Source organism: Propithecus coquereli, unplaced genomic scaffold (assembly GCF_000956105.1).
Source record: "Propithecus coquereli isolate 6110/MARCELLA unplaced genomic scaffold, Pcoq_1.0 Scaffold350, whole genome shotgun sequence".
NCBI classification, from domain to species: Eukaryota; Metazoa; Chordata; class Mammalia; order Primates; family Indriidae; genus Propithecus; species Propithecus coquereli.
The window spans coordinates 256,450-277,972 of record NW_012149175.1 but is presented as its reverse complement, the minus strand read 5'-3'; the positions used below and the strand labels follow the sequence as shown (position 1 = coordinate 277,972).

Genomic DNA, 21,523 nt, shown 5'->3' with positions numbered 1-21,523 from the left:
ACTATTATCACATTCTTTCACCAAGAGGGGCATTGATAATAAAAAAATTAATATATTTAGAGGCAGTATAATGTTCAAGCCACTCAGCCTGGATTCAGTTCCTAGTTCTATAATTTATTAGCCATGGGAGCTAGAGAGAGCAACTTAACCCCTCTCTATCCCTTAATTTCCTCATCTATAAAATTGGGAATAATAAGTATGCCTATCTCACAGAGCTGCTGTAGGGTTTGAGTTCATGTTTGTGCACATGACTTAGAACAAGTGAGGAGCATATGAAACTGTTTTAGTGCAGTTTCTTTATATTTAAATAGCAAAATATATTCCTTGCTACAAATGGGTGTTGCTATTTATATGGATGATCCAGTGAATACATTTAAATTAATATTTTAAACTAGTTAGGATAGTATCTGCATGTATCTTGAGGCCAGAGTGATACTGTGCTTTGAATGTGAATATTTAATAGTAGAAATAATCTATGTTACTTACACATAGGCTTAAAGCTAGGTCTCATATGAGAAAGTCAAAACAAAGCATCTTTTAAAGTGTAAAGATGTAGTTTATCCCATTATTCAAAAAATATTACATAGGAACAAAATGACAAATTTAAAGTAACCATTAGAGTAAAAGGCTTGTAAATATATTTCTCTGACCTCATTTACTGTTGTTCTAATTAATATGATCATAGTGCTATTTTAAAAGAAGGGAAACTTTGAATTTATTGAAATTTTGATCAGCATTTAGAACTCCAGATTATTTTTTGTTTTCCAATTTGTAATGATAATTTTGAATACTCTACATCTGTGAGAATAATACTATATTTTGTCATAATATACTAATTAGTTTTTAATGATAGGAAACTGAAGCTGCAGAGAAATTGCGGATCGCCAAGAATAATTTAGAGATATTAAATGAGAAGATGACAGTTCAACTGGAAGAAACTGGCAAGAGATTACAGTTTGCAGAAAGTAGAGGTCCACAGCTTGAAGGTGCTGACAGCAAAAGCTGGAAATCAATTGTTGTTACAAGGTAGGAACAGATAGTTTAAAACTTGTACAAAGTTTAATCAGTTCTAATTCTGGCATTATTGTTTTAAAAGATGACACTATTCTGAATAACATTGTTTTTTCCTCTTGAACAGTTTGGTTATTTGTTTTAACAAAATACTCGCTTTTTTTCTGTTCTAGCATTGCAAATCTTTTTCTTCCTTAAAATGTTTTTGTTTGGGTGGCAGGGCATGAGACAGGGCAGAACTGGGCCTGGGCTAAGTTGTTGGAGCTATATGTGGATCATGCAACAGCCTTCAGCTGTGAGCCTGGCCTGATGCTGCCCAGCTTCCCCTGGGTGCTGCTTTTCTCCAACTGCAGTCTCAGCTTCTGTGTATTAATTTTCTACCTCAATTACGAGCCAGGAATAATGGAACTGTCTTGTCATGAACCATGGCAGACTAGATCTGTGTTGTGCTGCAATGCTTTTGGGATTATATCCTGGGCAACTTCCTTTTCAGATAGCCCCAGTAGATGAATTCAGCAGCAGCTTTAGTGTCTTACTGGCCTCTGCTTTCTGGTACTTGATTTTCTCCCACCCCATGAACCTTTTCTGTAAGTATGTGGGATTTCTGTCTGTGAAACTAATCTCTGTGGCTGTGAAATAGGTGGTGATAGTTTATGTGTAAACATTCATGTGTCCATTGCCACAGTCACCACGGGTGGTTCATCGTGACTGTAATGAGTCGGTAAAAAGCTCTGGTGTCATTCTCATTCCCAATTTTAAGTAGATACTTCAAGGACTCTGGAAGCCAGTGCCCAGTGGGATCCTGCCCATGTCCTTTCTCATTAAAACCATCCTGGATGAAGTTGTGTTACTTACTATCCAGCACATTTGCTGTTCCCATTTCAAAAGGCAAACTCATCTTTATCTTACTATCGTCGTAGAGTTCCTTATATCCATGCATCACCAATTTCCCCTTTGATGTCTTTGAGGGCTTCATTTGCCCTATCTGCTATTTGGAATTGCCTTCGTGGGAGGTGAGATAGCAACCACCAACACTACAGCTGGGATGGGAGTCTCCGCACTGTGAGATTACAGCAAGTCCCACAGTGGGCCTGCCACACTGCACTTATTCCCGTCAGCCAAATCGAAGGAGAAAAGAGAAAGGTTAAGCAGGCACATTAGAGGGCAGCCCAGATGGCCATGTACTTGTGGAAAAGGAGTGCTTGGTTCCTGTCCTAATACCAGAGTAGTCAGAATCCACTCTTCTCCCCTCCAGCTCTCACTTTTCCCATCTACAAACCAAGAACAATTATTCAATCAGAAAGCTAGCATCAGGGTTAAATCAAATAACAAGTGTGATAGTATGGGGGAGGGGGCGGAGGGGAGGTCTCTTCATTTGTCTTCTTGGACCCCAGCAGTGGTGCTGACCCAGCAACCCTATCAGTTGATTTCTTGGTCATTCTTTATTTCCTTCTAAAATCATAAATGGACTCAGAAAGCATTTTGAGTTACTCTGAGATCTGTTTATTCAGCAGACATTTACTTAGCATCTGCTACTGCCAGACTCTGTGCTTCCTGTTGGATGTTATTTCTAAAAGACCCACCTTGCCTAGGTTCCTTCAGAGAATCAGGTAGCTTCCATAGTTTAGAAAGCCCTAATTCTTACTGTGACCTTAAGTAAGTTACATGCCTCTGTGGGCTCAAATTTTTATTATTATTTTTTTTTAATCTGTAGAGATGATGATACTTGACCTTCCTTTTCTAAAAGGGCTCTGTGAGGCTGGAAAAGAAATTTTTAGTTGCAAAGGGTTTATAAGATTTATAAATGGTTAGTAGGGGATGATATTCAACCATAATTGAAGATGACTTTGTATTTTAGATCATTTATGTGTTTTTAATCTGAGAACTGAATGAGCATAGAGCAGGCCTTCGGTAAACCATTTTGAAGATATAAGTCTAAGTAGAAACCTCTTGTCAGAGAGAAGGCTCATTCTGATCCTTGACCCCTAGGTTCCCTAAATCCATCCAAAAAAATGCTAAATTTTAGAGCTGGGATTATACACCCAGCTCAATAAAGCAGTTTAGAGATCTCTCTCTTGGGACCCATGACACAGGTCTTGCTCATGCTGAAATCCTTGTAGTTACTCTGTTATTTACTCAACAAACTTATTTACACATATTCTGTGTCAGGTCTAGTGCTGACTACTGGGACAGGCAAGGGTGATGTGGGGGCTATTTTAGATAGGGTAATCAAAGAAGGCCTTTCTGCTTGGGTGGCTTTTGAACAGAGAATTAGATGAAGTAAAGAAGCAAGCTTCTGATATTTCAACATTAACTTTTGGTAGATAGTCTTGGTCGGGTTAAGAATATTCCTTCTAATCTAAGTTTCTAAGATCTATCAAAAGATGTTTGAAGTATTTAGACAACCATAATTTTCCTTTCAGATTTTGTTGCCAAAGTTATACTAACCTTTTTAACTTAGCTAGAAGGTGTTCCTTCTATTTTTTTGTCTGGAAAAGTTTTAATATTGTATGCATTATTTTCTTTTAGGTATGATGGGCCTGTTTATACACAATTTCTCTCACCCATGCTTTTGCATAATTTTTTCCCTTTCCCTTTTTTTTTTATGAGACAGGGTCTTGCTAGGTTGTCCAGGCTGGACTTGATCTCTTGGGCTCAAGCGATCCTTCTGCTTCAGTATCCTGAGTAGCTGGGACTACAGACACGTGCCACCGTGCGCAGCTTCTTGCCATCACCTTTTAATGCTAAATATGTAGCATTTGACTAGAAAACTTTTGAGTAGAAGAAACAGTAAAATAAGATATTTTTAGTGCAATAATTTGAACTTTTAAATCAGTAAGAGAAATCATTTGCCATGTCTGTACCATTTTTTCTTTATACTTTTAGAATGTATGAAACCAAGTTGAAAGAATTAGAAACTGATATTGCCAAAAAAAATCAAAGCATTACTGACCTTAAACAGCTTGTAAGAGAAGCAACAGAGAGAGAACAAAAAGTTAAGAAATACACTGAAGACCTTGAACAACAGGCATGTAATGTAATTTTTCTTTACATGATAAAATAATGCATTATATCACAAGATGCTCTCTGCATTGTCTTATGTAGATAAAAATAGACGCTTGATTAATTTCTTCCCTAGAGGCCCCTCTAACTGAACAGCATCACCATTTGGCCCACTTGTTTAAGCCAAAAACTTTGGATCATCATTCACTTCATTCTTTTCCTCTTTTCCCACATCTTTTTCATCATTAATTCATGTCAGCTGTATTTTCAACCTATATCCTAAATCTAATCACTTCTCAGTATCTCCATCTCTACCAATATCGTCCAAGTTATTATTAATATCTCATACCTGCATGATTGCAGTAATTTCCTAACTGGTCTTTCAGCTTCCACTCTTGTATCATTTCACCTTCTCTTTATCTCTGACCTATCCTCCACAGTTTCCAAATAATCCTTTGCAAGCAAAAAGCAAATCATAGCAGTACCATCTTCAGCTCACAATCTTCCAGTGGTTCTCCATCACCCTAAAATAAAACTTAAATTTTCATAGCCTATAATTATGTACATGGTCTGGCTCCTTGTTTTCTCTCCAGTCTCATCTTCTACTACTTTTCCCTTCATTCAGTGTTTTAGCCATATTAACTTTCTTTCAGTCCTTTGAACAAACCAAACTCATTCAAGTTTCCAGTCCTTGTACTTTTTTCCTTTGTTTAGAATACTATTCACCCAAATATTCCCATCGCTCACTCCCACATTTCATGTCTCTGCTTAAATGGAGGCTCCTCAGAGAGGCCTTTCCTGACTCTAACCCTATGCCACTTTCCATCACTCTCTATCCTCGTACCCTGGATTATTTTTCTCGATAGCCCCTTCTACCATCTGGCACTTTTATCACATCACATCATATCGCAAACTCATGGTTTGTCTTCTCCCACTATTAATAAACATGTAAGAACCATGCAAGTAGGGTCTTTGCCTATTTTATTCACTGCTATATCCTCTGTGCCTGGGACAATGCTTGCCATGCAGTAGTTACTCAGTACTTAATTGTTGAATGAATGACGAATTGAACATAGAAATGTGCTTATGTATGCTTTTGAAAACCCAACTTTTAATATTATGCTTCAGTAAAAATGTGTATCTTTATAAAACCTCATATTTCCATGTCAAACTTTATCTTCTAACTTTTCATTGTGCCCAAAGATTGAGATTCTCAAACACATTCCTGAAGGTACCGAGACAGAGCAAGGCCTTAAACGGGAGCTTCAAGTTCTTAGGTACATCATGTGTTCATATGACTGTTTTGTTTCTTTTTCTTTCTTTTAAAAATTATTTTTTATATAACCAGGTTTGCTAGGTTTGCCAGGTTTTCAACCTGGCTGCCTAATAGGTTCATCAGGTCCTTATTTCATCCCTCTAATGCTAATCAATAACTTTTACATAATACATACTGGAAAAAAAGAGTAAACCCAATCGTAATTTCAGTTTCAAGTCTGTAATGTAGTTTAAACTTGTCTAACAGCATAGAATGAATTAAACCTGAACTTCCGAGAGATAAATGCTAATAAATAAAAACAACAAGTAATTTTTTACTTCCAGGGCTCTCTGTAGTCTACTTTCATTAGACTCCTCTTATAACAAAACTACTCTGGAAAATGGCATCAGGTCATATATTAAAAACATGAACACTTTGATTCCATACTTTGAGAATGGTGGCATTGCAGCATTGAGAATAAATGTTTATCTTGATACATTCTGATTACTGTACACTAACTAGTTCATAAGAAATGCCCACATATTTTGTAGAACAATGTCTGTTGGTTTATTATTTTTGTTTTAACACATTATCATTGTGATCTAGATTAGCTAATAGTCAGCTGGAGAAAGAAAAAGCAGAATTAATTCATCAGATAGAAGTTAACAAGGACCAAACTGGACCTGAAAGCATCAAACCTGGTAACGTATATTATAAAACTACCCCCAATTTTTGAACTCAGGTTTGCCTTTTTTTGGTTCAGATTCCATATCATTTCTCTACAAAAGCAAATCCTTGATATGAAGTTTTAGAGCTGTTGTCTGTCCATGCTATAAAAATATTCACATCCATCCCTTGAGTTGTCTCTACTACAGTAGCAAGTACCTAAGTGTTTTTCTCTTTGTGTTCCATCTGAGTGTCAGAGATTTAATCACAATACAAGGCTATGCAATGAATACTAGGTCTGTTGTTTCCAGTTTCTAAGTATAGGTCTTTTCAGTTCCTCTGGACATTTTTTCTAAATGTTATTGTTGTGTTAATTTAAAAACTACAAATAAGTAAACACTGCCTACATTCTTTTTTTCTTTTAGAAAGTAAAAAGAATGTCTTTCTACCCATTTCTATTCTCATTCAAGAGAATTACCATTCATTCCCCTATTCCCATGTGTACACACGCATACATACGTATACACGTATATTCATATATATATATATATACGTACACAGTGTACAGTTGGTCCTCATTATTTGTGGATTCTTTATCTGTGAATTTACTTATTCACTAAAATGTATTTTTAATCCAAAATTCAACGCTTGTGGCAGTTTGTGGACATTCGCAGAGCAGTAGAGCATTTAAATAATCCAACCTACATGCTCCCAGCAAAGATCCAACAAGGCAATGCGCGGCATTCTTGTTTTCATACAGAGATGACTAGAGGATGGAGACAGTAGGGGGCAGCACAGCATAGTTTAAGAAGCTTAATTCTGATGCTTATTGGTGGGACAGTCTTCGGAGAATAACTTAACACTTCTGGACCTTGTTTTCTCTTTTGTAAAACAAAGAAAATAGAATCTACCAGGATGAGTAATTTCTAGGATTTTTAAGATAATCTATGTGAGATGTGTATGTATATGTATGTAGATATGTGTGTGTATGTGTACATATTTCCCCTAGGAACAGTAGTAGTTTGATATTCACTAATTAAAAGTATTTGTGCTGACTTTATAGAACAAAACTACTGTGAACAGAGAATAGACTTTACCGTTTATATACACAGATACACATTTTCTTGTACGGTGATATAAAATTGGATTCATACTATACATATTTCTAGTTTATTTGCCTTTAACAACTTATCATGGACATTTTTTGAGGTCTGTTTATAAATCTGTCTCATTCTTTTAATAATTCTATAGTATATTATTGCATGGATACACTGAACCATTTACCTTTTGATGGACATTTGCTTTCAAATTTCTGCTTTTATTAATATAAAATAATACTGTGATGAATCTCTTAACCTAATCATACCATTATTTAATAGTTTACTGAAAACACCAAATTTTGCTCCAAAGGATTTTATCAATTTATATCTGAACAATCTGAGTATTTCATACAGCTTTTTCAATATCCTTCTATGTAGTCCTGTTGCTACTTTGTATTAAAGTCATTGTGTATGAGTTGTACTAGACACTATGCTAAGTGCTTTACAAGCATTCTATTTTATTCATACAACCCTAGATGATGACTACTATTGTCTCCATTTTACATGTGATAAACAGATTCAAAGAGGTTAAGTAACCTGTCCCCCCGGTCACAAAAGCTAAGTGGCAGAGGCAGATTAAAACCTAAATTTAGGCTGGGCATGGTAGCTCATGCCTATAATCCTAGCACTCTGGGAGGCCCAGGCAGGAGGATCACTTGAGGTCAGGAGTTCGAGACCAGCCTGAGCAAGAGTGAGACCCTGTCTCTACTAAAAATAGAAAAATTAGCTGGGTGCGGTGGCGCGTGCCTGTAGTCCCAGCTACCTAGGAGGCTGAGGCAGGAGGACTGCTTGAGCCCAGCAGTTGGAGGTTGCTGTGAGCTAGGCTGATGCCATGGCACTCCAGCCTGGGTGACAGAACGAGATTCTGTCTCAAAAAAAGAAAAAAAAAAAACCCTAAATCTATGAAATTAAAAAGCTGCTTACCATTCCAGCCCTTAACCACTGTGCTATGCTGCCTCTTGATAACTAAAAGTATATACATAAATCTCTTTCAGCAGAGCAGACAGGTTGGTGTATACCAGACTAGACACAGTACCAAAGTCCTGTTAATGCTGTTAACATTAGACAAGTTCTACTCTTTCCAAACCTCAGTTTCCTCCAGGAATTTCTGAGCCATCATATTCCTTATCTCCCATGTGAAGGAGATAAAGATACCTGTCATGTTTCAAAGACTATAAAGGCTTAAAATCAAACCAGAACTGTTTTGGAAATTCTAAATCATTAACTAAATAAAAGTAGTCATTAAGATAACTTTTGGAAGATGCTATACATAAGATTATATGCACATAAGAATTTTTCCATATTTAAAAAAACATGATTCTACACTTCTAATACCTATCACATGCCTCTTTTCTTTTTGCTTGCTATGGAATTAGAATTACAATACTTGATAGAGGCAGCATATAGTATTCACATCCTAAAAAGTCCTTCAGCCATAAAACACCATATCTTCCAGGCTGTAGGTTCCATAAGTTTTCTGCTTATTCTCCAGAACAAATGCTTTATCTTAAACTTATTCAGAGTGGGTAAAAGCAGAGTCTAATTTTCCTAACTTTTTTGGCAGATGCTGATCAACTAAAGGAAAAAGTAAAAGATCTAGAGACACAGCTCAAAACATCAGATCTAGAAAAGCAGCATTTGAAGGTAATTAAATATTTAACTATATCTAATTTTAGTATTGTTTTGTGAATACAGGTGTTGAAAACTATTTTTATGACCACCATCTTTAAGTATGTATCCTAAAAATTCCTATAATTACATCTTATATTCATATTTGACCTTGATATTACAATCAGTGTTAGGTAAGAGCTAACAAAAAATAAACAAAGAATTAAAGAGTAAATTTATTTTTTAATTATAACAAATATAGCTCATTATTTTAATATTTTCTTAATTTCAGTTTTGGGTCACATTGAGAATAGTGTTTTTAGTTCATTTTGAAATTCTTTTCAGGAATTTTCTTTTAAGATTATAGTTCTCTTAAAAAAATATTTGCTTTACCTCTTAAGACTGTAAACAACAAAAGGGCCTGGATATGAAAATTAGCTAATGATCACTGGGTATTCTAAATAGTCACTGAAGCTCAAATTCTCTCCCTTCACCAGATGCCTAACTTAGCCAGGCAGAAATCCCAAGGTTTCCCTGATCATAAATATATTTATAAATAAAGTCATTATTCATTAAAAATTAGACATTTATAAAGAAAATATAAATGAAGTATAAACCAAAAAATCAAAACCAGAATAACTTCAATGTTGTGAACAGCAAAGTCTTTTTGACTGCCTCATTATGAGTATCCTATTGTGCTTTTAGAGAAAGATAATCCCAACTAAAAGTTGATAAATTTTAGTCAAAGAATAGATAATTCGATATGACAGTTAACAACTTAGTTATTTATACTGTACAATGAAACTTCATTAACAAAATCTTAAGAAAACACTTTTGCGTTTATAGCTGTGTTTGACTATTCAGGATACTTTGGCTTTCACATTTGTAGTTAAATCTCTTTAATTCAAACCTAAAGCACATATTACATTTCCTGTATGCAACTTTTAAAGATCATGTGTTTCTATTAGGAGGAAACAAAAAAGCTGAAAAAAGAACTGGAGAATTTTGATCCTTCATTTTTTGAAGAAATTGAAGATTTGAAGTATAATTATAAGGAAGAAGTGAAAAAAAATATTCTCTTAGAAGAGAAGTTAAAAAAACTTTCGGAACAATTGGGAGTTGAATTAACTAGCCCTGTTGCTGCTTCTGAACAGTCTGAAGATGAAGAAGAAAGTCCTGTTAATTTTCCTATTTATTAAGGTGGCCACCTATACCTGTAGTTTTATTTGCATATTTATTAACTTTATAAGTTAAAATTCCATGTGGAAATAATCTCTGAACTATAGAATTTCCTTCTTACTACCATGTACCTTTACTTAGATTAGAATTTTTAGTACATAAAATGAAATTTTTAACTTATTACACAAGTATATTTTTGAAGACTTTAGAATGACTATCAAAGAGTATCAGGGTAAATTTAACAGCTTTAACATTTATAATTGGGGTTTCATATATACAAATACTATGACATATATATACACACACATAGATATACATATATAGATTATGAGGTTGAGCTATGTTTTTTTAAATGTGTAGCAAAATTAAATTGAACTTAAATTATTAAATGTTGGAAATAAATCATAAAAAACCGGTGGTTTAATTGTTGTCTCTAAATTACCACCCAGTTATGGTGGACAGAATCCAGCCCTTGTAGAAGTTTGGGAGCTTACCGTTACTTACATTTTTATGGCCAAAGGTTAAAATTAATTTGCTGATTCTAAATAAAATTTTGAATAGGTATTTTGAAACTGGAAAATTCATTTCTTCAAATGGTAGAAGACACACTACTATGTTTCACAATGAATGGAAACCTTGAGATATTCTTAAACATGGCAGAATATTCAGGATTAGAATATAACAATAATAAAATGAATTTTAATTACATTTGCATTTTATACATCAAAAATTATATCTTTGAGCCTACCAAATTTCTGATTATCTAATTTTAAAAAATGATTAAACAAACACTTAGTATCAAAGGCATAGTCATATTTGTTCAAGTTCATGTTGATAATAACTGGTTTCGAATTCATGTAAGTATCTGGAATGGGCCAGCATAAACCAAGATGATGGCGATGTACCTGGAAACAGAAAAAAGCTTTAGTTATTCTCATTCGTGAAGAATGGACAGCACAGGGGTAAGACTGAAGGATACTGTTTTTGGAGGGTGATATGATTCAAGCATGAGTCTTAGTCTAAATTAAAATTAACAAGCCAGGCATGGTGGCTGACACCTGTAATCCTAAGCACTCCTCTGGGAGGCTAAGGCAGGAGGATCACCTGTGGTCAGGAGTTCGAGACCAGCCTGAATGAGAGTGAGACCCAATCTCTGCCAAAAAATAGAAAAATTAGCCAGGCATGGTGGGGCATGCTTGTAGTCTTAGCTACTTGGGTGTGTGAGACAGGAGGATCCCCTGAGCCCAGGAGCCAGAAGTTGCAGTGAGCTATGATGACACCACTGCACTCTAGCTGGGGTGACAGAGTGAGATTCTGTCTCAAAAAAAAAAAAAATTAACGACTGGGGAGAAGTACACAAATTCAATAGATTAGAATCTTTTAAGAACTGATAACTGGATATATGAAGTAATGGAAAGGAGGGTTAAAAATAATATCCAAGTTTTTACCTCAGTAAATTTGGGTGTTAAAACTAGGTCTAGTTTTGAATGTTATGAATTTCAGGTACATGTGAGAAATCAAATTGGCAAGTCTAGGAGACAGACTGAAAGGGCACAAAGTATAATATAACTCATTCTGTATATATCAGCTGTCACCTTGGCACTCCTTTTACTCAACAAATTCTATAATCAAGTAAACTTGGAGACACTGAGTGAAACTAAGTTAGTACAGGATGTCTCCAAGAGCACTAATCTACAGCTTGAATTTTTATGTAGGGGATACGCAGTATCACTGAAGCACATCTAGTATGGCCAATGCCCCACGGAATACACACTGGGAAACACTGTTTTAGCATTTAAAGAATGGTGGCATGTGAGATGAGGAAATTAAATTTCTTTACTGCAAATCAGAATTGCTACAATTCGTGAAGAATATTTTAGTACTGCTTAGACTTTGTTATAGAAATGTAAAACAACATAGCGCCCCACACAAGCTATATTTTGCCATTACCTTAATTAAACAGCCGTCACTGCAATGCCATACTATTCCTTCAATTTTGCCCTCTCTGCAACCTTCAAACCAGGACAAAAGATCATTGTGCTTCAATGCAGGCAGATTTCTTATCTGAAATGCTCCATGTGGTATAAGAAGATGTAATGGATGCTTCTTGCTTCCTAACCCTAAATGGTAAAATTTGCCATTAACCATACTCATTCAAAAGAACTTTTCAGAAAGAATGAGAAAATTTACCTCTCCAAATACGTCTTCTAAAACATTTAGTAATAAAGTTAGAAAAAGTATAGTTGGTCCTTGAAGAGAGTATAATCCAAGTGCATTAAGTCCTGCTTTCACTCAAATGTGGCACCATATTCCAATAAACCTAAATTCCACCTCTGTGTACTTTACCCAGTCTACACACCAGTGGTCAGAAACTAGGACCTGCAGACCAAGTCTAGACTGATACCTGCTTCTGTAAATAGTTTCCATGGACACAGCCACACCCATTCATTTAAGTACTGTCAATAGCTCATTACAGAGGTTTGGCCCACAAAGGTTAAAATATCTACACTGGCATTTTGGAGAAAAAGTGTGCCAACTCCTGCTCTATATACACCATTAGTCACATTCAACTATTATCCAATGTTTGTCAAACAGCTGCACCATAATCTCTGATAACTTGTCTAATTATCATCTTAGTTGCTTTATACCTGCCAATCAATCTACTTTTGATCTCAATCCAGGATTTTCTTATTATAGCTTTAATATCCTTAGGTCTATCTTCTCATCCCCCATCAACAATGTACTCCATAGTGCCCTCGGGACTTATACTTGGTTCATCATGGTATACATTTTGATGCTTGATATGGTATTCATTGTAAATGATTTATTCTTGGCTGTTTAAATTAATGCTGTAACCATTTTCAATCAACTCATCTCACCTGAATATGAAAAAGCAATGAAACGTTATACCTGAGTAATTACTTTTCATATATAGTTGTTTAATGTTATCAGGAAAGTCCCTGTTTAATGTTAACAGGAAATAATGAGAGGATAAAATCAGCCTTTTGGACTGATAAATCAAAATGCTTAGTCAGGCATAAATTTTTCCATGAACATGAAGTTAACAGAAATGGATGTAATCCCAAGAAACTATTTAACACAAATTTGTTAGTTATTTTTGTAGTGTGTGTATTTTTAAGTTGACTGTAGAAAGTTCTCTTTATAAATGACAGTAATTAAGTAAGAAAAAGGCTTCACTCACCATATGGATTTCCATTGATATTTGTTCCTATAAGCTCCAGTGTTTGCTCTAAGAGATCTGATAGTGGCACTGCACTAATTTCCAAAAGTCCAGGATCATCAGGATGATGCTTTAGTACCAGGGCGATTTCAAATTCATAATTAACTACAGAGGAATGCCAGCAATACTGTTTGTTGTTTTTCTCCACTGGTACCCAACCTGTCATTTAAAAAATATGTATTTTATTACATCATTTTTCTATGGATTGAAACTATACATAATTCTATTTTTGTTATAAATTTTCCATATTCTCTGGGTGTCTATCACACAGACATATCATTTTTAAAATCAGTGGTATAGTTAACAGTTTCACTTTTTTTATATCATAAGGGTTGATTTTTTATTCTGTTGAGGAATTCACCTGTTTGATTATTCACTACAGAGCACCCAGAATTCTCTTACCAGAAATTTCACCCTAATTCAGTAAAAACTGAACACTATTCTAAGACATAGCATTAAAACTTTTTTTTAATAAATGGCACCTTCACTATAGTTTCAGGGACAATGACATATGCAGTAAGTTTTCCACAATTTATTGAACTGTCCCAAGATATATTGAACAATTTATTGATACCACATTTATTGAATGTTATTTTTGTTCCCCTTCTCACTCTTGTTGCCAGATTTGGCCCCTCATTCTGGAGAATTCATTACCAAAGAAAACTAGGACAAACATGCCATTGTGACCATATTGTTGGCCTTCATAATTCACCCCAAATCACTGTAATAATTTCTTTGCTGGTCTGCTAGCCTCCACTTTTATTATAGTTCTATTTCTAAAATTTAAATTTAGTTCCTCTGTACCCCTGCTTAATAATCATTACCTTCAGGATAAACTTCAAACTCTTTTAGATGGCATACAAGGGCCTTTAAAATCTGAGACACCTCCACCCTCGACTTTAGTCTCCTCAAGATGTCATATACCCTAAACATTCCAACTACAACAAAGTGTTATGTTCAGAATACTCCATGCTCTCTCCTCTTCCTGGAAGTCTGCCTAAGCTGATCTTCCCTCTCCTTGCCACCTAACTTCCTGGTTCTTAAGCTTTGGTACATATGTTAACTCCTCTTAGAAGCTGCCTCTAACCACTACAAATTGAACTAAGAATTCCTCTTCTTTTCTCCAGTTATATCCTATGTATTCATTCCTGTTAATTCTTAAATCATACTATTATTGGTCAATTCCTCCCAATGTCTAATAAAAGATCACTGAGGACAAGGGTTCTGACCTTCATTTTTGTATTACCAGAAACTAAGCAAGTTCTGCACATAATAGGCACTCAAAACATGCCTCTTTATATGCCCATAATCTTAATCTGGGGGTATCTACAAACTCGGCTACCTCTGCAAAATTTTTCCCATCCCCAGAAAAACTATTTGTCATACACCTATTTTTACTCCCTTCAATGAGAGATTCTTCTGGGATCTTCACAAAAAATAAACACATATACCATATGTTATTCCCAACTTAAAGGTAAAGACTTCTTGAAATATCATTTCAGACTACATCAATCATATTATCTACCCTGAAAAGAACTTCAAGGTCGTTCTCATTCAACACTTTGTTTCACACTACAGCTAGTAAACTGTTCATCTTAGAAAAGATTCTAAACCTGAGAGGATATTCTTGATATGAAACATCTTTGATATAAACTGCTAGATTTCATATAAATTTGATTCAGAAATTTTATGCTATACATATTAATAAAATGAACCAGATTAAAATTAATTTCTGTAATTTTTCATTGATTGCACCTTTCGTTCTTTTTACTAGTCAACACAAAATTCCATTTAAGAAGAGATTTCATGATACCAGGAATGTGTCCATTTTCATCAGGCACCGGATTTCCATTTAATTGTTCTATTTCTTTTGCTGGTATCCAGCACTCTGGAGCAGGTTTAAAGTCTTCCTCAACATTCCAAAAAAATTCTAAAAAGAGTTAGATAACATTATATGTGGTGATACTTTAAAAAATACACTGGACAGATTCAAACTGGGAACAGCTAATAAAACATAGTATCTGATACGATACAATTATGCTTCATTCACTGGGACTCCACAATGTGACTGTAATTTTCAGGGCTAGGGTACTAACGCTTTAAATTTTCAGTTTTAAATACATGATCATTTGTATATAGTGTAACCAATATTCCATTATGTATAAATTTATATGAATTTTTAATGCACTATGGATACATACATATATACATGAATGAGTGTAGATATACCATGAGTGTATATATCGACTACATATAATATTTAAAGGTGTTTTAATGTAATAATTTAAAATACTAATTCTCCTTTGAGATTTGTGCCTGATTTGTAAAATTAGGTATTTCCCTTACAGAGACAAAATCAAAATGCGTCTCACTCATTATATTTGTAGTAATTTGTATGTTTTAATAAAATAGGCTCATACTATAATGAAGAGTCACAGAAATATTAAGAAAATATTTTTCAAGAATATTATATATAAAATTACTCAATTATAATTTTTTTTCTAAATTATACAGAAAGATGAAATGTATAGAAACACCATAGCAATAAATAGCCACAAATTTCAGCTATTTAAATCAAAAAAAGTTAAAAAAATAAAAAAAATGCTAACCTTTTGAGTTTTCTTTTGAATGTAGAAAATTTTTAAATCTTTTGTCAGCTTGTTTGTTAGGTTTTCTATCTAGCCGAGCCCAAAGGTATGGCCGATCTAAAAATAACAAAAGGAAAAGTTAACACATAAGAGACAAACAAAACTTATTTTGAAAGATAATGATGCACACTAAAGTTTCTTAATACAAAAGCCTGAAAAAATCTTTTACAGTTCTCTCAAATATATAAATTTGAAGTTTGTAAAAATTATTACACTCTAGTTCAGATATTATATATTACTTATTAGCTATCCAGATAAATAATATGAAAAACCACATTAAAATTACATTGTCATTTCTGGTTGAATGGACCTTTTGAATTTTTTTTTTTTACCAGTTAACATAAAAAATGCATTTCATTCAGATCCATTAGGATGACTACTATCAAAAAACAAACAAAAAAGTGCCGGCGAGGATAAAAAAAATTAGAAACTTTGTGCACTGTTGGTGGGCATGTAAAATGGTGCACCCATGATGCAAAATACTATGGTGGCTCCTCAAAAAGTTAGAATTACTATATGATCCAGGACTTCTACTTCTGGATATATACCCAAAAGAATTGGTAGCAGGACCTCAAAAATGTATTTGTTCACCCTTGTTCGTAGCAGCACTGTTCATAATAGTCAAAAGGTGAAAGCAACTCCAGTTTCCATCGATTGTTAACTGGATAAACAAAATGTGCTCTATATAGAAAATGGAATGTGATTTAGCCTTAAAAAGGAATGACGCCAGTCACAAAAAGACAAATGCTGTATGATTCCACTTTTATGAGGTACTTAGCATAGAGACAGAAAGTATGGTTACAAGGGGTTGAGCGTGGGGAGATAGGGAGTTGTTTCATGGGTACAGTTTCAGTTTTACAAGATGGAAACTGTTCTGGAGATGGATGCTGGTGATAGCACAACAATGTGAATGTACTTACCGCTGAACTGTGCACTTACAAATGGTTAAGATGGTAAATATCAACATATATCTTAGCACAGTTAAAAAAATGTTTAAATGCATTTCGGAAGAGATTTTCTGATACAAGCAATGTGTCCAGATGCCCATTTAATGGTTCTATTTATATTTGTGGAATTGAGAGGTAATTTCACCATACAGAAGTAATCACAAAGAATATTTTTCTTTTCAATGCAATATTTTTTCTTAACATGGTTGACAATTTCTATTTGAGTTTCTACTTCTTTTAAAGTACATTAAAATGAAATTAATTAGTGACACTGCCAACAGTATAACAGTAATAAAACCACTAAAATCAGTGCTGGGGTCAGCACAAAGAGAACAAGCTTTAGAGACAGACAAACCTAGGTTCCACTGCCAGTTCAGCCATTCATTAACTATATAGTCTTGAACAAATTATTTAAGTTCACTGAGCCTCATTTTCCTTATCTGTAAAATCTAGAGGCTTCTTGTACAAGTTACAGATGATATGTATGAAGCATTTATCATACTGCCTGGTCCTTAATGAGTATTAAGTGTTAGTTTACTTCCTTTCCTGCCCCAAGAGAAAAATACAAAAATATAATAAGTAAAATATAACAATGGTGACCTTTTAACCTTGCTACTAAGGTTTCCAAGGGTTCATGAAAAGCAAATGCCCCATTTCAGATTTATATAATTTGTAAAGTGGTTAAGAAAAATAGGTAATATTTGTAGTAAACATAATAGTTTTATTTTACCTTTGTAGGTAGTAACATAACAACATGTTCCATCCACTTTTTCTGTTGGAATTGCACTGTATATATCTGCATCTAATGCCTTGTGACTTACAGTTTCAGTTGCCAAAACTTTAAATGGCTTAAAAGAGAAAGAGAGAAAACTGGTTTAAGATAGACAGCCTCTGTACTTTGCACACACTATCACCTGAAATGTTCTTAATTTCATTAATTTTAAGGGATGATCTCTTGTTCATCCTTCAAACAATTTAAAAATATTTCTTCTGTGAAGTTTTGAATCACCCCTTCTCTTCTATGCTATCACAGCAGTACCCGATTTTCTGCACAAATCTGTAATTATTTACATGTTGCTTTATCCATCATAATGACTTAACACCAGGAACTATGTCCTACACAGCACTGAATCCCTAACACAAGTGTTCAGTATGTTCAATCATAGTTGACAATTATTTTCTAAATGCCTACTATGGATTAAGCATTGTCCTCAGCACTGGAAATAGAGGTGAGGAAAAAAGCGCTTGCCTTTGGTGAAACTTGCATCTTAATGAAGGAGACAAAAGAAACAAAAGGCATAATATAATGTTAAGCATGACAAGTGCTAAAGAGAAAAATGAATGGAGTCAAGGCAAGAGAGGGATGAGGTACTATTTTAGACGTAGTGGACAGCAAAGACCTCTTTGAGGAGGTACATCTGAGCAGATTTGAAGTGAGGGAATACACGTAAACATTCAGGAAAAAAAAGGCCCCAGGTCAGGAGGTTTCTTGATGTGTTTGAAGGATGCAAGGCAGCCATTGTGTTTGGAGCCTAAGTGAAAGTAAAACTAGATTATGTGTTAATAATTAACTTAAATAAATAATTCCATAGGTGCTTCTAGTGGTTTAATACAAGTATTTTCCCATCATAATTTTTAGTTTTTCAAGAATCAATCTACTCTTCAATACAGGAGACTTTCCATCTTTTATAAACACAAACATTTTTGTGATTTATAAAACTTATTTTTCAATTAAGACTGGGTTCTTGCTGAGTCTTAGCAAGGATCTGGTAATGTGCTTCCACCTCAGGACACAGTCTCAAGGAGCAGACAAAAGAGATGGAAAATAGTTCATATTTTGTTTTTGCTTTTTTTAGCCTTTTTTTTCCTAAAAAATCTAATATTCACATGATAATTACAGAAAATTTATAATGTGAAATATACAGAAGCATAAACAAGAAATCATCCATAATATCACCATCCAGATGTAATCACAAAAAACCTTTTGGCATAATCTCTTTTTCAGTGCATTTTTCTCCTTAATATAACTGATCAATTTCTATTTTGTACAGGGGAAAAGCTAAAAATCAATACCATGTCCTTGATCGGTAGATTATTAAAGAATTATCCTGAAATAGGTTACTTACTATTCATTCACTAGCATTTAGCGAGGGCCCACTATATGTAAAACACGTTGCTAGAAAACTTCGAGATGGAAACACCAAATCAAGAATCAAGTAGGTAATTACTGGTAACAATGCATGAAGTCTGATCTTTAGTGACATAATTAGGCTAGCTGTCAACATTGCCACTGGTTCTCAGATTATAACACGTAAAGTAAGTCTTCTAGGATCTCCACTTTCTCACCACACTCTTAAAAAGTAGTAAAGCTTGAACTGTGGTGATTCTCTGGAATATTGAGGGATTTTCTCCAGAAACTGCTACCCTGAGAAAAAAGGGATGTTATTTTGGATATGGGTTTTCAATTTTCCTGCAAGGGCAGGACTGAATCGCCTGATCAGAAAAAATTCTCTCGCAGATTCCCTCCCTTACAACTAAGGAAAGACAAGAACCGGAGCTCTGGCCATACGGGACTCCCACCCCGACCTCCCCAGCGAAACCTACAAGAGCTTCCAGCCTGCACTGCAGCTTTAACGCGCCCAGCCGCCCTCGCCGGGTTCGAACCGAGCCAGCGCCGCGGGGAGGGGCCCACGCGCGACTGCCCCGCCGGCGCGGCGCTCCTCGGTACCTGATGCTCCCTTTTGGCCGAGGGCTCCTCTTTCACCTCCGTCACAAACACACACGGCATTTTCCGCTGCACGGAGCCCAAGCGCCTCATACTGAACCCAACAGACAGTGCGTGGAGAGCGCGCTCTCGAGCCGCGCCACGTTCAGGCGGAGAGAGAGCCCTGCAGCAGTAAATCCCTGGGTCCAGGCCACTCACACTCCGCGCCCAGCGACAGCGACGAAGCCTCCGCGACGCCAAACCCGCGCTAGGGGAGGGATCGCACGCCCGGAAGCGGCCTCCAGACCGCGGTGCCTTCTGGGAGTTGTGGTGCAGAAGCTAAAGCGCCGGGTGCTCTCCCACGTGCGTCCCACCGGGTTTTGATGACCATGAAAATACAAAGATCCGCTTCCCGAGCGTGTGTACCTAACCACACCGAGTGCCTGATGATATTTTTGAAAATTAAACAATATCAAATTTTAAGCGATGCACATTTCAGATGGTGATTTAACACCATTCTAATGAAACCTGCTTGCCTTTTTAATAAGTTCATGGGGAAAGCACTGTAGTTTAGAAATATCTAGAGACATTCCCAGATTCCAAGCAGAATGAAAATTGGTTTCCCAGGAAGAATGGCAGGAAACGCTACAATTAAAATACCTGGGACCAAAAAAATTTTAAAAGTTACCGTTTGAATTATGCCTCATTGTGTAGCATAGTGTGGTCAAAGTTGGTTCTGATGTTCTTTCCGGAGTGAGCGCGAAGTTTAGCCTTAGACTAATCCAAATCTGCAGGAATACCAACGGACTTCAGTCTCAAGTGTTTCATTGAACTCTTATTTATCTTAAAGATGAGCTCCAACAGCGTTCAAATGGCTTGAGTAGTTGTAGTCAGTCAGCTGCAGAGCTAAAACTTGCTTTGACTTGTTGGTCAAAAGAATATTAGTAAGTAATAAGACTGTCAATGACTGAATAAAATAAATATTAAATATTTAGTAATAGTAGCCTTTCTATCTCATTACGTCTAGTAGTCCTCAGCCTAAAGTTGTAGAGGAATTTTGACTATACTGTCACGCTTTATGTGCTTGGACAAAGCCTAGATCTCATTTCTATAATTGTCTTATCTGCATGTATCCAACTGTCCAGCATTTTACTGAATTAGCCCTTGGAAAAATTAAGTAACTATGTGTCATTTGGAGGTATTTATAGTAAGGAGGTTCCCAAAGGATGAAATATCCCTTAAAAAAAAAATTCATTGTTTTTTGATTGCTGGATTCAGATGGGAGGAGGGAGGAAGAGATTTGCCATTTCAAAGTGTTTACTTTCTTTTCTGCTCTCTTCTATTTTCCCATAGGAAAATACAAAAACTCCACCACCCCCCACCTGCCCAATTAAAAAAAAAAAACAAAAAAACAGCTGATGGCTCTGTGATATTGGAACAAGAAAGTTCTTAGCATTTTGCAGTCAAGAAGCATGACTTCTCTGTTCCTTCAGAGGAAACCTAAAAAGTAGCTTGTCTCGTGAGTCTCAAAAGACAACAGTAAAATAACCTTCACAACTATCAACTGTCATTTTCCAAACTGCCACAGAATCTTCTAGGTTCAACATTCTGTCATTTCTGAGAAAAGATCATCTCTTCTAAAACACTCCACTTGCTCTTTGAATAGTAGCAGCAAGGCTAATCATCTCTTAGGAAGCACTTTCTATTTCCAACACTATGATTTCACCAGCACCTGGAGCAAAACTTCTGGCAGAAACATAAGAGTCCAAGTCAGGGAGAGCCACAGGATCGATTCACAGTAATAAACTGGACTGCTACTCTGATGGGTAGCAGCCATCAGCTCTGCCTGATCTTACAATCCTGAAGAGTCACCAAAGAGTTGCTACCATTTACTGTACTTAAAGTGGTGTTACAACATTACAAAATGGAAGAAAGACTTTCTTCTCTGATGTGTTAGTGCTCTAGCATGCATAAAAGATGAAAAACACTCAATACAAGCCTGCTTTGGTCAACACAAAATACTTACAGAATTTTCAGCCCCACTGGGAGACAAATTTCCCATTACTCTTCATTACAAGGAATAAAAATCCTCATGAATATGATTATAGCTTTCTGTGAAAGACTAGAATGAAATTCACAACAGGAAAGAACAGAAGTGAAG

At 35.5% G+C, this 21,523-nt stretch overlaps 2 protein-coding genes across 2 annotated transcripts in view; one reads left to right on the top strand and one right to left on the bottom strand.

The window, feature by feature from the left end:
* The window catches only part of CEP290 (centrosomal protein 290kDa), a 144,479-nt gene extending 134,569 nt beyond the window's left edge, over positions 1–9,910 (top strand). Inside the window, exons 38-43 of the mRNA XM_012651240.1 lie at positions 854–1,026; positions 3,898–4,039; positions 5,218–5,291; positions 5,876–5,970; positions 8,600–8,679; positions 9,612–9,910. Coding sequence (XP_012506694.1) covers positions 854–1,026; positions 3,898–4,039; positions 5,218–5,291; positions 5,876–5,970; positions 8,600–8,679; positions 9,612–9,842 — 795 coding nt within the window. The 3' untranslated portion in view covers positions 9,843–9,910. The remainder of the gene's footprint in view (positions 1–853; positions 1,027–3,897; positions 4,040–5,217; positions 5,292–5,875; positions 5,971–8,599; positions 8,680–9,611) is intronic.
* Positions 9,911–10,505: 595 nt separating this feature from the next.
* On the bottom strand, positions 10,506–19,566 carry LOC105815967 (chromosome unknown open reading frame, human C12orf29). The gene is made up of 7 exons (XM_012651248.1): positions 19,387–19,566; positions 17,389–17,506; positions 15,673–15,768; positions 14,877–14,993; positions 13,025–13,222; positions 11,773–11,942; positions 10,506–10,727 (listed from the first exon to the last, which is right to left on the bottom strand). The coding sequence occupies exons 1-7, from the start codon at positions 19,474–19,476 to the stop codon at positions 10,539–10,541; spliced, it is 978 nt and encodes a 325-aa protein (XP_012506702.1). The 5' UTR covers positions 19,477–19,566; the 3' UTR covers positions 10,506–10,538.
* Between the last annotated feature and the right edge of the window lie 1,957 nt (positions 19,567–21,523).